This window comes from Hetaerina americana, unplaced genomic scaffold (genome assembly GCF_022747635.1).
Source record: "Hetaerina americana unplaced genomic scaffold, ioHetAmer1.1.p SCAF_26, whole genome shotgun sequence".
Classification (NCBI taxonomy): domain Eukaryota; kingdom Metazoa; phylum Arthropoda; class Insecta; order Odonata; family Calopterygidae; genus Hetaerina; species Hetaerina americana.
Window position 1 is genome coordinate 3,623,192 of NW_027286830.1, and position 15,217 is coordinate 3,638,408.

Below are 15,217 nucleotides of genomic sequence, written 5' to 3' on the forward strand. Positions count from 1 at the left end.
ATGCATTTTATAAAACTCAATAACAGCATTAAATATCAATATTCTATTGTTTCCGCTTATCATACTGAGCAAAGAGTAAGGTAAGAATCTTATGGTATATTTCTATCTTGCCCTCAAATGATTCAAATTACCTGAAGTTCCCCTTAGCTAAACAGTCACATGGAAGTTGAGTATTTGTTATGATTTCATCATTTCATTACTTGGAGTAAGGTTTAGTTATTTGCAATGGTATAAAATTACAAAATATGTGGGTGGAAAAATGAGCGTGAAATGCAATGCTATTACATAAAATGGTGTAAGTGCTTTTGAGGCGTAATCATGGATAATTTTGTACCCCTGTCAAAAGGTTAATGGAAAAGAATAAGAAATGAGTTTTAAAATTGTGAGCCACCAGACCAAGCAATGAAAAAATGTTGTATAATCCATAAACAAAGAACGCATTAAATATTTCAAACCTAAAATAAGAGTTCCATAAAGCCCTTATGAAGTCCAAGAAAAAGTCAGGTGGTTTATACAAACATGTCATCAAATGGAAGCAGTAAATGTGATGTAAGTAATGGTTAGCATGAGAATTTTTAGAAGGGATACAAATTTCAAGTAGAAGAGTTCAGGCCAATGGGTTTTGGAAGACCATGTCATTCCGTGTGAGTTTTTTCCACATAATTTGATGAAATTAACTAAAGTGTTACCCAAGAGAGGAAGTCAAACAGTCTTGAGGAAACAAACAATTCATAGAGGAGCCTAAAAAGTGGAGAAAGAGACACCAAAGACCACAACAAAAAAGTATGTTCTTCATCTCTTTTTAAAAAAATAATCATATTTTTTTATTCTGCAGTAAAATAATGCCATAATAAATACGCATATTTAAATTGTTATTTAACAGTCATGTAACAGCACAGTCTTCTGTTACTCTAATTCATTCTCACAGTCAAGAGTTGAGATAGAGCAATTATTTTCATCACCATAATTACAATACTGATGGCGATCACTTTCTTTGCCTTTTGCAAAATGGCTATCAACAATCAAACAAGAACCACTATGAAAATGGGGGAGGGAACAGTTTTACCTTAATTTTCATGGACACTGAGGAAAAGTAAAGTTAGGGAAAATTATTCCAGGGTAATGCAGACCATGAAACCTATCCCCAAACTTCCCATAAACTTGGTCATTTATGCAAGAGTTTTCAGAAACATAACCTCTACAGTTAAGCCCCTGAAACGAGGGATAATTATACGTTTAACAGCTACTCACTTCAACAAGCCATCGTCTAAGACAGTCGTGATGGACTGTACTGACATCCCCTCGACATTGACATGGTTGAATGAGTGGCCCAGCATCTAAGCGATCAGCATCATAACATATCCAGCAGTCTTGTTGAATTTTCTGGTCTTCATCATCTTCATCTCCATCTATAAAAAAATGATTGTGAAGCATAAGGATACCCTTTCAATAAATTTGTATTACATCATATGCATTTTTTTTATTTACCTCCTTCCTTCTCTGCTACTGCACATCCATCATCTTTTGCTTCCCCAGGTGGTTTGGCATCCAAGTCTAACTTCTTCAGAATCTTCTTTGGATTCAATATCCATAGTTGCTCAGGCCTAAACATGATAAAATGTTGACAATATAAGAAACAAATTAAAACATTTTTTAACGCTATTATGATTAAAATGTAGAATGAAGGAGAATTGAAAAAATGTATGAAATATGTAGAAATGAAATGAGTTCCATATGCAATACATAATATTATATATTTTGCTGTGGCATAGTGAGTAGTTTGGAGTGCTTGGAGTGAGGGTCATGGGTTCAAACTAAGGTGATGGCACTAACCATGGGATGTGGATTTTTATGAACATACATTAATGGCAAGTTCTTTTTATGCAAATTTTGCTACCACCAAGAGGCTAACAATTCTGCCACCACCCCTCAACAATCCCAAATTGATGACACAGTAACCTTGATCTCGCCTTTATTCCAATTCACTGGCCAAGCAAAAAAGAATAGGTCAGAATAAAATGCCCACACCCAGATGACTAGCAGATTGATCGGTCAGTATTTGGCTATGATGTTTCTTCAAATCTCCTCACAGGAGACTTGCATTCACTTACATTGCCCACAGCTTGTGCAATCAGAATGGTAAAGTCATGAAATGGACACTGGTCCGCTTTTCCAATTATCCATGTCTATGATACATAGAATGCCATGCTCCATATGAGCAATTTGACAAACTGTTCCTTGGTTGCAACCCTAGGTCCTTTGAACACAGTAGTTGCCACTATTATGTTCAAAGCATCTTAAGCTCAAAACAAGGAAGCACTTCATCAAAAAATTCACATGAAGCATGGGCATTTTTGGAAAGTGAGACCTTTTGAACCTCCTCAATATTTTCAATCTAGTTTGTATGATGTAATAATAACAAATATCTACCAAATAAATTGACATCAAACTCACCTCATGCAATTCCAGAGCACACAGGGAAACCACAATGCAACTCCTATTTCAACAATCCGGAAAACAATGTCATGAAAATTCCTACTTTGAAGCGGCACCCTGCAACAAAAAACAAGCATTTTATGATCATTGCTGCTGCTAAATCATTAAAATCCAGCAAGAACTATAACCATATGGTCCAAATATACACCAAGGCCAAATTTATAACAATTTCCTGCAGCTATACACGCAAAACTTTCATTCAAGTAATTATCATTGGTCATGAAAAATTTTATAAGATACCAAATGTTATGATATATATCTACACCAGCCTTTTTGACCTAAAAAATATTTTAAATCACAGTCCTGTTTTAAACATATCTTTTTATTGTACATGAAAATATTTATTCATGCAACATTTATGGTTATGTTTCTCATGATTTTTTATGAGATCAGTTAGAAATCCTCTAATCGAATGTAACAGAACTAATGTTCAGTTGTCATTTAAATATCCCTTGAACAATTTCAATGTTCTCTATTCTATAAAAAAAATTAAATCCACCATAAGCAGTGTTTAAGTGTACAGAATTATTTCAATCAATTGTAATAGGAAAATGTTGGCGCACATTTTATTCTAACAACTACTTGTACTTGGAAAAAAACATCTTCAGAGATTTCCTGCTGCCTGCAATGTTTAAATCATTTTAACTAACTCAAATGCTTAATTGAATTGTTCCAGCTTATGATAATATATTTTCTTTTTTGCATATGATTTGATGATTTTGTGTTAAGCATTACTTTTAAACAAAAGTTTAACCTGTATCTTCATGGAAACTGACTCTATGACAACCAAAGCACTTGACGTTTTTTAAAATACTGAATTCGTCTGAATAAGTGGGTACATATGAGTATGAGATTAATTCCTAGTGAAGGCAATAAAAAAATATGCACCGAAGTCATTGGTACCAAAACTTCATCCAAGCAGCTAAAAACAAAATTTGGTAAAAATGATGTTTCAGAAGTAATCTCACCACTGAAATACGCTAATTCTTATCACTGCATGCTTTATTTTATGAAGACTTGGAACTTTCTACGGCAGTAAAATGTTTGCTCCATAAATTCATCCAGGGACAATTTTTTTTAACTTTATTAGGAGCTATTTTTCCATAAAAAGAGAGGCCATGACCTTATTATTTAGATATTGTAATAATTAAGTATGTCTTTTGTTTAAAGAGTACAATTTGGCAAGCATCCCACTACACTTCCCAAAAATATTGGCACACAGAGAAAGTTGTGATCTGGCTATATCATCAAGGCTATTCTGCTTGCTTAAACATCATCTGCGGTGCTCAGCACATTGTACAAACAACTGGTGAGAAAGAGAATTGAATTTGGTTCGGTTTTAAAGCATTGGAGAACCAAAATATACTTCCAAGCCAAGTATAAGCTCCAAGCTCCACTTGGAGCATCCCTTTGGACTCACTGATTTAATCCTTTATGAAGATGACAGAACTACATTTCATATTTAAATGTGAGGAATACGAATATCCAAAGTTAAAATGGGAAAGCTAAGCTGGACCATTAGTTCCCAACATGAATCAATACTTATAGTCATGAGTCACTTTATCAGCAAGAAAATTTGTATATTATTTTTCAAGCAAAATCAAATTGAAAAATTTTTATGCAAAAAGTTAGAATTAACAAAGTCACAAGTTTTCAGAAGAAGACAAAGGTGGGTAAATATTCAGAGGGCTAGAATAATCTAATATTTCGTAAGGAATATAAGATTATTTTAGCTCTCTGGTTATAGCAGTGACATTGTATTACAGTGAGTTGTGTTTAGGTACTGATGAATTTGAGGGTCTCAGGTTCAAACCTTTGTAATGCCTCAGGATACCTCAGGTTAAGAGGCATAATTTCCCGGGCAGGACATTTTTCTAGGATATCAAATGCTGCAATGGGAAAGGAGCTGCCCTCCCTAACCAAATATGCAAATTTCAAGTATAGGAAGGTCCATTACAAGGTGGGCTTTATCTTAACGTAGCAATCTAACATCTGTGAGTACGCAATGTGATGACTGGGGCACACTAGACTGATTTTTTTTAAAGCCTTTGGTAAAACATTACTTTCTTAATTCAGCCTAAATAGGGTAGTTCATGAAACAACTGTTAAATTCACATGCATCACAGAAAAAGTAAAATGCATATCCCTCAAAGTCTTAACAGATTAAGGACAAAGAATGTGTCAAACTTTCAAGCTATTTTGGAAGTACGGGCCTTAATGAACATCGACAGAAAGTTTCCATCCAAAAACATCCTTTAGCCATGCTCAATATACGCATATTCCATAAACACATATGTTTACACAATTTGTAGAATTAATTATGAAATAGGATTGATCTCATGATAAAATTATCAAACAAAACCTTTTATGTGAAACACTTACTTTGTTTTCCAGAATTTACTTAATGTTTCACTGCAAAGGAATCCAACAATGATTATCAGCATAAATGCCTGAGCTAACAGACCAAATCGTGACTGATGAAGTTGAGATGTATCAACTCTTTTTGGAGGCCCATCGGTAAATCCACCTCTCAACTGCAAAAATTTTTTACAAAAAAGTCATGAATATCTCATGTAAATATCAACAGCAACAAGAGTACACAGTGTGACATGAATTTAATGAACTATTAGCATGAATTGTGGAAGTTAGGATAAAGAAGTAATGGATGAAAGTAAATGAAATGAAATATTGAGCATTTTGACAAATAGTTATAATTCTCTTAAATACATAATAGACCAGTTTATGCTTCAGTAGACTTAAAAAATTCATTAAGCATACATAACTCCCTTACATTTTACTTATGTGTTAGTCTTCGAATACATTTTATGATCAAAACAATATTCAAACAAAATATTTTTTTGTTTTAAGTATATGATTTTCAGATAACTATCCAAGTCAAAAATACTACACATACTTGAACATGCTGGATGAAATTCCAATTACAATTTTGTTTACTTTTTAAAGTTTCTTTTCCTCAAGTTATTAATTTGACAGAGACTTTTCATTTATTTTATCTAATTTGTGAAACTTAGGAATATGACAATCGGATCCCCTATTACAGTGAAATATCACTGCAACCTATATGTAATACTGTGTGTGTTACAATGTGTTACAATCTTATTCCACTTATAACTCAAGAATCATAACAGGCATAGAAATGTGAATTTCATGAAACATTTTTAAATTTTGCATGCCCGCTTTGGTTCAAATTTTCACGAAATCTGAGGTTATGACACCAGGGAGCAATTTTCCATTAAAAACATACAGAGGTTTTCAATGCAATAGCCATGAGAGAAGAGATAGAAATTTTCTTAACTGTAACCATATTTAAATTTGCTCTGGGTTCATTGAAAGAAACACTATCTATACAAGGAAGGCTTAACAATTTATCATATGAAATGGTATGATACAACAATCTGATACGTTCTGTAGTAAATTCGATGATCCTAATAAATATTTTCATTAAATTATTCACTTCCTGGAATATTTAATACACAACATGGGTTTAAATAATATCCAATTATTTGCTCGAGTCCAGATTTTTTATTAGAATTAATTTTATTTTTATTATTTATTAATCATAATTAGACAATTCCTTTTATCAATTTTGAAATAATCACTTCCCAGATAATGGCGGAATATAATATGCTCTACAGTAAATAGTCTTATTCTCAGGGGACAGTAGGTATGCAAAATTAGTTGTGTGTACACATGCAAATTTTTAAAAAAATTGTTAAACTAAAATAAAATTTGAGGCAATGTATGTAACCTTTAACGTCATTGAGAATACATAACAGTTTCGTAGATATTCACGTCATTCTATCTGAAGCATCTACCTCCTAAATTATGTCCTAGCATTATTAGTTTTTTAGAGGAGACAACCAACAGGTGACGTCATTTACGCAATTGGGGATGGATGGGAAAGGATGAAGGGTGGAGAGAAACTTGGAATTAGCCTACTCTTGATGCAAGGCGCCAAGGGGTCTGCAGTTTCATGTTCCATCCAACAGATGGCGTATTCACTCGAAGTACTCTCTACAAAGCACTTCAAGTAGGGATTGGGATACCATAGAAAAAGATCTACCATCTGCAGGATTCGAACCCAAGCCCTCATGGTGGGAAACCAGTGCGTTAGCCACTGTACCACACCAATTCCCCAGTTGCCTTTGTTCTTGAAGAAGAAGCAAATCATTGATGTCAACCAATTGTTGATATGCATACTGGATCAGCGGCACTCACACCTTGTTCCCAATTTTCAATGACTGTAATTTTCAATGCTAGTTATTTTTTTTTAATTCTCTTATGGCTTCTTCTAATGGATTTTTCTTCGGGTCAATTTTAAAACTATGCACAAAATATTATTAAACTTAGCACAAAAAATCACTAATAATATGTTTGAACACAAGTCTGGGAAAATGCGTGATCACTAGCAGTGCTTCGATGCCAGTGGAACGAGTGATGGAGACAAACGGCAATAGCAATGAATCTGAGAATTCCCTCCTCCTCATCACATATTATGCGAGAAGTTGTGTATCTATTTATTTGGTACAATCAACTTTTATTATAGTAACTTAAAAAAATCACTCAGTGGGTAAAACTTAGCGGTTTCCTGAGACTTACTAACCACACATATAATTTTCAATAAGGTGTCAATTTTTGCAAGGTCATTGGGTTTTTCCTTACTATTATAATGATTGATAGCGCTACACCTATCCATTCACTACTAGTATCACAACAAAAACTAAAAATTATTTAAAAATCAAACCATCACTACAATAAAAATACTGGTACTGACCAATCACTGAATTTCAGTGTCATGTTTCATGGAAAAGTTTTGTGAAATGATCAGGTTCAATCCTGAAATTTGCTGAAAGCAGAAAGTTCCGGGTAAACATATAGGTGACCATGGATTTAAAAGATTTTTTTGGGCGGGTGAGATATGTTCCATTTGATGTACTATCGTACTAGGCTAATATGTCAAAAGGGAACTTTTGCATTTGGAAAACACAGCACGCGTAACCTTTTATGTCATCTTGTGAATCAATTTGCTTCCAGTTAGGTTATCATTATTATTCATTCAAGGCCTTACAGAACAATCCAGGTTTTTGGTCAGCCCTTAATGTCTATTATCTTCTATGCATCGTGAGAGACTCATTTGACCTACATTATTTATTTCTACATTTTTTTGTAACTTTGACCTGCCTTCCCATCTGTCTTCCTTCTTTCACATCCGTCATTAAAACACTACTTTTCAATATTACTTACACAAACTTTTTCATTCTTGTCGAGTTTTCCCCAACAAACTTTCTGTCCGTACCTAACATTAATTAACTTCAGCATTTATCTCCCCATCTAACCAACCTCTTTTTTCCCCTTCTTTGTCACACCCAACATTTTAAAAGCCTCCAATATATTCTCTTTTTCTGGCTTTTCTTATTGGGTAGTCCAATAATTTGAATTTTCCAAAATCTAAACTTTTTCTTTATCTCATTTAAAAAGTGCATAAGTAGGATTTCACATACCAAGAATCTTAATCAATAGAACCGATATCGGACTGCACATAACGGAAAACACTATTACAATGAGATCACACAACAGCAAAGAAATTCAACATTTGCTTCAAATGATTACAATCAAAAGAAAACATTATAATTAAGATGTAAGTGACAAAACTACAATGCATAGAAATTTCATTTAAATGGAGTAATGAACGTCATACTAAATTATATTTTGGCATTCTCACTACTATATACAAGTGTAAGTAATCCATAACAGTAATCATTATGAATTGAACGTATGCTAAGGCGCTGATATTGCTTTGTTTATTCGAGTCTTCGGTGGAAAATTATTTTATTTTCATAAAACTATATTCTAAACTGCACACTTTTAAAAGGCTAAACAATAAATTAGTATGATTTGTGGTATTTCATTTAAGATCTTGGTTTTGCCTTAGTTTTTTGTGTAGCAGTAACTCTAATCAACTAAGCAATTCATCTTTAAAAAGCAACATTGTAATGGGAAATCATAGTAAATATTCCAAAGCTTATTGCATGTCAAGCTAATCAAACAGCAGGGAGAAGTGAATATATAATTTAGGAGCATGCTCTGAGCATGACAAAACATATAAATGCTGGTATAAAAATGAGCAAAACACTAATTAGTCTTACACACTCAACATAAACTTAAGAAAGGCTCTCACGCATTCAATGAGTTGACACTACACTGCACACATTTAAGAAGAAATAAGTTATAGAAAGAGGAGATATTAGGGAAAGAAATGTACGGGTGTTACTTATACATACCTGATTGGTTCCAACGAGTGGAGCAGTGGCACAACCTGGCACAGGTATGCCTTTAGCTTCCTCAAGATGGAGACTGGACTCTTTGGGGTCACTGACTGAGGACTTCCTCAATGGATCAAGCTGCTCATCTCGAGGAGTCCGACTGCTCGTAGCAATGCCAGTCACAGTGGACTCGTGGTCACACAAGAAACCTCCTCGCACCTGTGTTGTTATTTTGGATCATGGGACTGTGTTGTCATGCATTTCAGAGCATTCTTGCTTTCAAAACATGCCTCAAGTACATCCAAATGGCAGACTACTAATGCATGGTCAGTAAATCGGTAACTCGGTAGTAGTTTTGAGGGGAGGCGACCGACAGCTAAGGTCATTTGCGCCATAGGGGAAGGACAGGAAAGGATGAAGGGTGGAGAGAAACCCGGCGTCGGCATTAGCCTACTCTTTACGAAAGGCGCCAAGGGGTCCGCGGCTTAACGTCCCATCCGACGGACGGCGTACTCACTCAAAGTGCCCTCCACAAAGCACCTCTAGTAGGGATCGAGATACCTCTGAAAAATATTCAACACCGCCGGGATTTGAACCTGCGCCCTCAGGGTGGGAAGCCAGTACGTTAGCCCCCGCACCATCTCGATCCCCATCGGTAACTCATGCACAAGTTTTTCCTAGATAAGAATCTCCACGCACCATTTTCTACTTACTCCAATTCACTCATATATTACTAATGGTTTACACCATTGTAACAATTTTGATAATCAATTTGAAAAATTAAGATAGAGAATAATATAGGAAGTTGCATTAAATGTCTATGGAAAAAATATCTCACTCATTGAGATATTCTATGCAGTGTGGGAATTATGAATAGTCACACATCGTAACACACACTGCAATTGGCCCTGGTTCTAGTGGAAATTACAATTAGAATTTCATTTAGCCTGAGAGAAAAATCAATTATTCACTGCCATAAAGCACTTACGTATTAGTCTCATTCAATTTACGGCACACAATTGTTTTAAACTTAAATCAATATATTTTGTCATTTACAAAAATTAACCTAATTAAATCAAAGTGACTTGTTATAATACATAGTGCAATGAGAGAGGCCTCTTTAAGTGTACCATAAATTCACATTGTTAGGAAATTAAATTTGGGATGTAATAAACAATACATTACACATTTCATTTCTTTAAAATCCAGAACATTACCTTTGCAATGAGTGCCTCTAAAATATAATTAGCCACACAAGAATTATATGATCGAGTACTATCTTTACATTGTCATTTTTTATAGCACAAACAATAAAACTATCTGTGTATTAGAGCTTATGAGATTAAACAAAAATTTTAATATTAGAATGCATGGGTCTTGCTACATCATGAAATTCTTACAAGATGGCATTTTCATTCTTCAATTAATAAATATAGTGGGATTAAGTAGTGCAGTTTGTCTATTCATTTTTAAACATGATTAGTCCTAGTTTTTTTTAATGGATGTAATTTTGAAGATTTAATGGCAAGACTGCTATTCAGAACATTCTTCATTATGTCTTGCTTGAAATGATAAATCCACTCAATATTTCTATAATCTATGTCATTGCTTAAGCAAGGGACATAGAAATTCAAGATATCTAGCCACAATGAACGTTATGGAATGAATGAAAAATTCAATTACATATATACTTTCACTTGCTATGATATTTTAGAGTTTTCATGCCTATGGAAATGGATGTACACTTGAGCATGATGGCCTCAACATTCAAACAAAATAAATTACCACTCAAAGCAACTGCTTATTTTATTAATGCTGTATTGAATAAATACAAGGTATCATAAATACCCATAACCATGCAAGTGAAGGTAAAAAATAACTTTGAAATAAAATTCACCATGTATTACAAAATGTAATGGATAGAATCTGTAGAATCCTGACCCAAAATGAAAATTATGAAAAACAAATACACATGTATTGAGTAGAAACTATTTTTAACATAATTAATCAGCATTACATAGAGCAATGTACCTATGCAAGAACATATAGTAAATGAAATGACTTTGTCATTGGAAACACTTTCATATGTAATAGCTGTGTTAGGCCAATTATTATAATTGAAATAAAATTTATCTGGTAACCATAAATATATTGTAATAAGTTGATTGATGTGTGGTGTATGGTATTATATGTAATAGCTTATTTTTTTTAATTTATCTTTTTTTTCTTGCTGATTAATGGTTGTAAATGGGATGGGGATTCACTTGTTTTGTTAAAGAGATTTGTGTTTTGAAGTCTGGTTTTATGTATTATCTTTTGCAATTACTTGGGACTTGTGTGCCACCTGACAATGTCTATAAGCACATGTGTATTTTTAATAATAATAATAAAAAAACTTATACTCACAAGCTAGCAAATTAAAATTCAATTACATCAGCACATGCTATGAGATGCAAATGAAAATACCTCTCAGCCATTAAAATTAGTAATTATTTAAGCTAGTCCACAAAAATAATGTTACTAAGGAAATAAAAAAAACATACCTTAAAGTAAACTTCCACGCCATAAATAAGGAAAAAGATCACATTGATAAAGAGGAGCACAGCATAGCACCCATTGAAGACATGAGTATAAAAACTCTGAAAAAAAAACAAAGACCATTAATAAATACAGCTATGCACACCTTTATTGAATATGTTTCAAGTAATCTTGGGCATGGTATAATTATAATGAAGCCACATTATATACAATTTTTGGGGGAATATACAAAATAGCATAAGCAGGGAATATAAAGAGTAATTAAGGCAGTAAATTATTGCCCATGCTTTCCCTTAATTTAATATAAAGTTTGACAAACTGAATACATATATATTAAGTTTTGGTAAAAATTGGAAATCCTTATGCAAGACAGTGACTATGGTCATAAACATGTATTAGTACATCTACTGAAATACTAGAGTTAAGGGTGTTTGAGCATTGGAAAAATTGATTAAGAGAATATAGAGTAAAATTTAAATAATTGAAGATGAAATACTTTCCATGATGAATATGAACCAAGTCCTTCTACCACGCTTTGTGTATGAGTGATTTTCAATGACACATTAAATGAATACTCTTTATCCTGTAGTTTAAATTAGTTAAGGTTTACTAAATTTCCACATAATTCAACCATTTTCACCTAATAAACACAGTAATCATAGAATAAATCACCGTGGACAAATGAACATTAACATAAAAAAATTGTTTTTTTTATAAGATGAAATATCACCCTCTTATCCATGGAATTAACATTTTCCCTTAATTTATTCATTTTCTTCATGCCATTAGAGTTTCTTCACCTACACAGAAATTTCATCCCATTTAATTATGTACTCAAACGTTAATTAACTTATGACAATTGGTGGAAAGAATGGCAGATGGCATGCTATTCATGGCTAAGTTAAAAACATACGAATATAATTCAATGGTGAATATGAATGTGATATTTACAGGTTTACATAAACTATTTTACCAATTCATTATAATACTTTCAGCCACTAGTAACTATTTCCGGATTGCATGCAAGTAAACATAATATTTATTATGCTGGTATTCTGTTTCTCAACATAAAATTTTGCCATACAATTGAATTATTTAATCATATTAATGACTTGACAGTGGCTCAACAATCCCCATTAATTTGCTGCCAAGACTGCCATATAAGAAACAAGTTAAAAGGAACACTATTTTTTTATTCCTCACTGGAACTCTCACTCTCACTTTTTTTTAAGCTTCACCTAATCATCATTGATAATATTAATGTTCCTATGCACAACAACAGTAGGTAATCTGTTTTTTCCAACAAAAGCAAAAAATACCAGTTGCATCTTTAGAATATTTCATAAACGTTTAGGAATTAGCTGACTTTCACATTGGCCTTCAGCATAAAATTCCTGAAAATAACAGAAAATATCCAATTTTCCTAGAGTACAACATTGAAGAGGGGTCGAATGGATAAATAATCAAAGTAAGATGAACTTGAGTAGACAGTGAGAGATTGGTTCCATTCTGTCACATGAAGCTCCAATTCAAGAAAAAACTGAGAAAACAATATTGGACACACAAACTAGCATTGATAATCTCTAAAGTATTGCAAAGATATTCAATGCTTGGGATGCTACACATATAGAAAACTCTTTGAAAGAGTGGTTTAATATAAGGAGACAGCTTGGCATAAATAAGTTGATGCCTTTAAGAGATTTTTACTGTGGATGAGACACTTCCTTTCTTCAGTGGTCTTTTACTCAAAATCCTAGTTTCTAAGTGGAGTTTTACCACTGGGAATTACAGAGAAAGAATATCCTTAGGTAATCCTTAAAGCCTTTATGCTTGCAGTACCTAAAAATTATACATTTCCAAAATTTACACTTTCTTTTGTGCCCAATAAAAGTTAAAATGGAAGTTTTATCATATGCACTTTAAATAGTTGCAATATTACTATCTTAGATCGTTGAAAGGTAAAATAACAACTTCATTATAAATGAATTGACACTTGAACCAAACTGGAAGTGAGCAAAATAAATTGACATCATATTTCCATCCGTCTAATTTTGTATTTTACCAAGAGATAAAAGTGAATCCAAATCAAATTAAACTCTTGATTATTGAACTATCAGAAATTTAAAAATGCACCCTTCAGGGTCATAAAACATCAACCACAACATTTCTCTTGGGAATCAAAAATTAATAGCATTATAATACATTTACGACAATGAATTGCCTCTCAATTGCCTGAATGAAATTACCTAAATGAGAAAATATCTCAAGCATATTTTAACCTAAGTACAATTATAGAGAAAATATAAAGCTGAAGTCTTATTTTTAAGCTAAATAAAGTGAGAGCAAAATAAGTAAGCACTAATCCTACAACAAATGTGCAGTGGCCAGTGTAAGTACCACATTTAAAACTCAAAAAATATGCATTCATACATCTATTTTCTTAACTTAACTTTAGTTTTTATAAAATACACAACAAATTAGCCATGGCCATGATCTCCTATACTTATTTGCTTTACTATTTTTTAACATAAAATCAATGCTACCTGTCTTTTACATTTAAAATTAAGAAAGTTATGACTTCTTTACTTACCTTGTCTTCAAGACTGGCATTTGCCACATTTGTAGTTATGAATTCCCCCAAAAGCAGAGAGTAATTAATTATGTTGAAGGTGACAAAACCAAGGAAAGACTTTGAAAGGAACTGTGGTTTCTCCCACCTGATATCTCTCAGATGGAATACCTATAAGACAAAATTTAAAACAGTGAAATTTGGGTTAACAAACATACACTTTAATATTTAATTAGCAATGCAATGAGCAGGCTGACTGAGTTGGAGATACTATATAATTTAGGTATCCAGCCAAAAATGAGATAATGGTTAAAAACTGATGAAACATTTTAGTACATATCATTTCCGAGGTTTCAATAAAGGTCATTTGACGAGAGTCACATTTAAATTTAAACATTAAGTGTGGAATCAAATACTTCTGGAAATGAGTTACCATACACCTACTAAATAACTTTTCCACTGGAAAAATGGTCTCTTGGTTGGGGAAGATATAACCAATCGAATACTTTGAATTACATTTACAAAAGAGGATTTTTCAAGAAGAGTTTTGGGAATCACATCTTATTACAAGTTGAACGTCATAACTCGTGGTTGCTATTTTGGTTATGAATATATATGAATCTATGGACAAGGAATTTACTTAATAAATACATAATTTCAAATTGTACATGGAATTAATTCACAATTAACTAACCTGGGGATAATAGTCAAATCAAGAGTAAATATTTAGCTAGGATTTTAATTTGCCTTTCCATTTTATGCTCAGCAAATACGGGAACATAACCACATAGCAACTCTATAGAACCAGCACATGTAGGTCCTTACAAAGAATCACAACACTGAATAAATAAACAAAATTGACACAAAGTCCACAGAAGGAGTTGGAATAGATTAACACTATTATTTATTTCATCCTTTATTTATTTCATAGTAATCCAAAAACAGGACGACCTCTGGGTTGGCAGGTGAGAATGTTACCCCATCAGGGCTGGCAATAAAATAAATCATAAACACTGTAATCAACCCCAAGGTTGGTTTGGTAAGTGATGGTGGAGTTAACCCAATAGTAAGCCCAATGGCATGTGAAATTCACAGATCAGGTAAGAGGGGCCAGTTCCTTTCCCTGTGCAGGTTATGGTTTCCCAGGAAGATCTGGTACTCCAAAGATCATGCAACTTGGTTGAAGCCGAGGATTGCTAGAGGCATGCTCAGGAAATGAACTTTGCCCCTCTAATCAGAATTCCTATCTAATAGGGATCTAGAATACCACGTCCATGAACAATGATATGTACTACTGAAATTGAATAGGTATATAAAATATAGTGATATT

General features: G+C 33.1%; 1 protein-coding gene across 3 annotated transcripts in view; it reads right to left on the minus strand.

Annotated features, from left to right (window-relative positions):
- LOC139689634 (uncharacterized) overlaps positions 1-15,217 on the minus strand; it is a 37,535-nt gene that overhangs the window by 7,094 nt on the left and 15,224 nt on the right. For 2 of the 3 annotated variants that reach the window (XM_071586812.1, XM_071586813.1), the window contains exons 5-11: positions 13,909-14,058; positions 11,324-11,419; positions 8,799-8,999; positions 4,879-5,030; positions 2,455-2,553; positions 1,489-1,604; positions 1,252-1,409 (exon numbers count right to left, since the gene is read on the minus strand). In XM_071586812.1, the coding sequence (XP_071442913.1) occupies positions 1,252-1,409; positions 1,489-1,604; positions 2,455-2,553; positions 4,879-5,030; positions 8,799-8,999; positions 11,324-11,419; positions 13,909-14,058 (972 nt within the window). The remainder of the gene's footprint in view (positions 1-1,251; positions 1,410-1,488; positions 1,605-2,454; positions 2,554-4,878; positions 5,031-8,798; positions 9,000-11,323; positions 11,420-13,908; positions 14,059-15,217) is intronic. The other variant, XM_071586815.1, reaches the window with a different exon arrangement.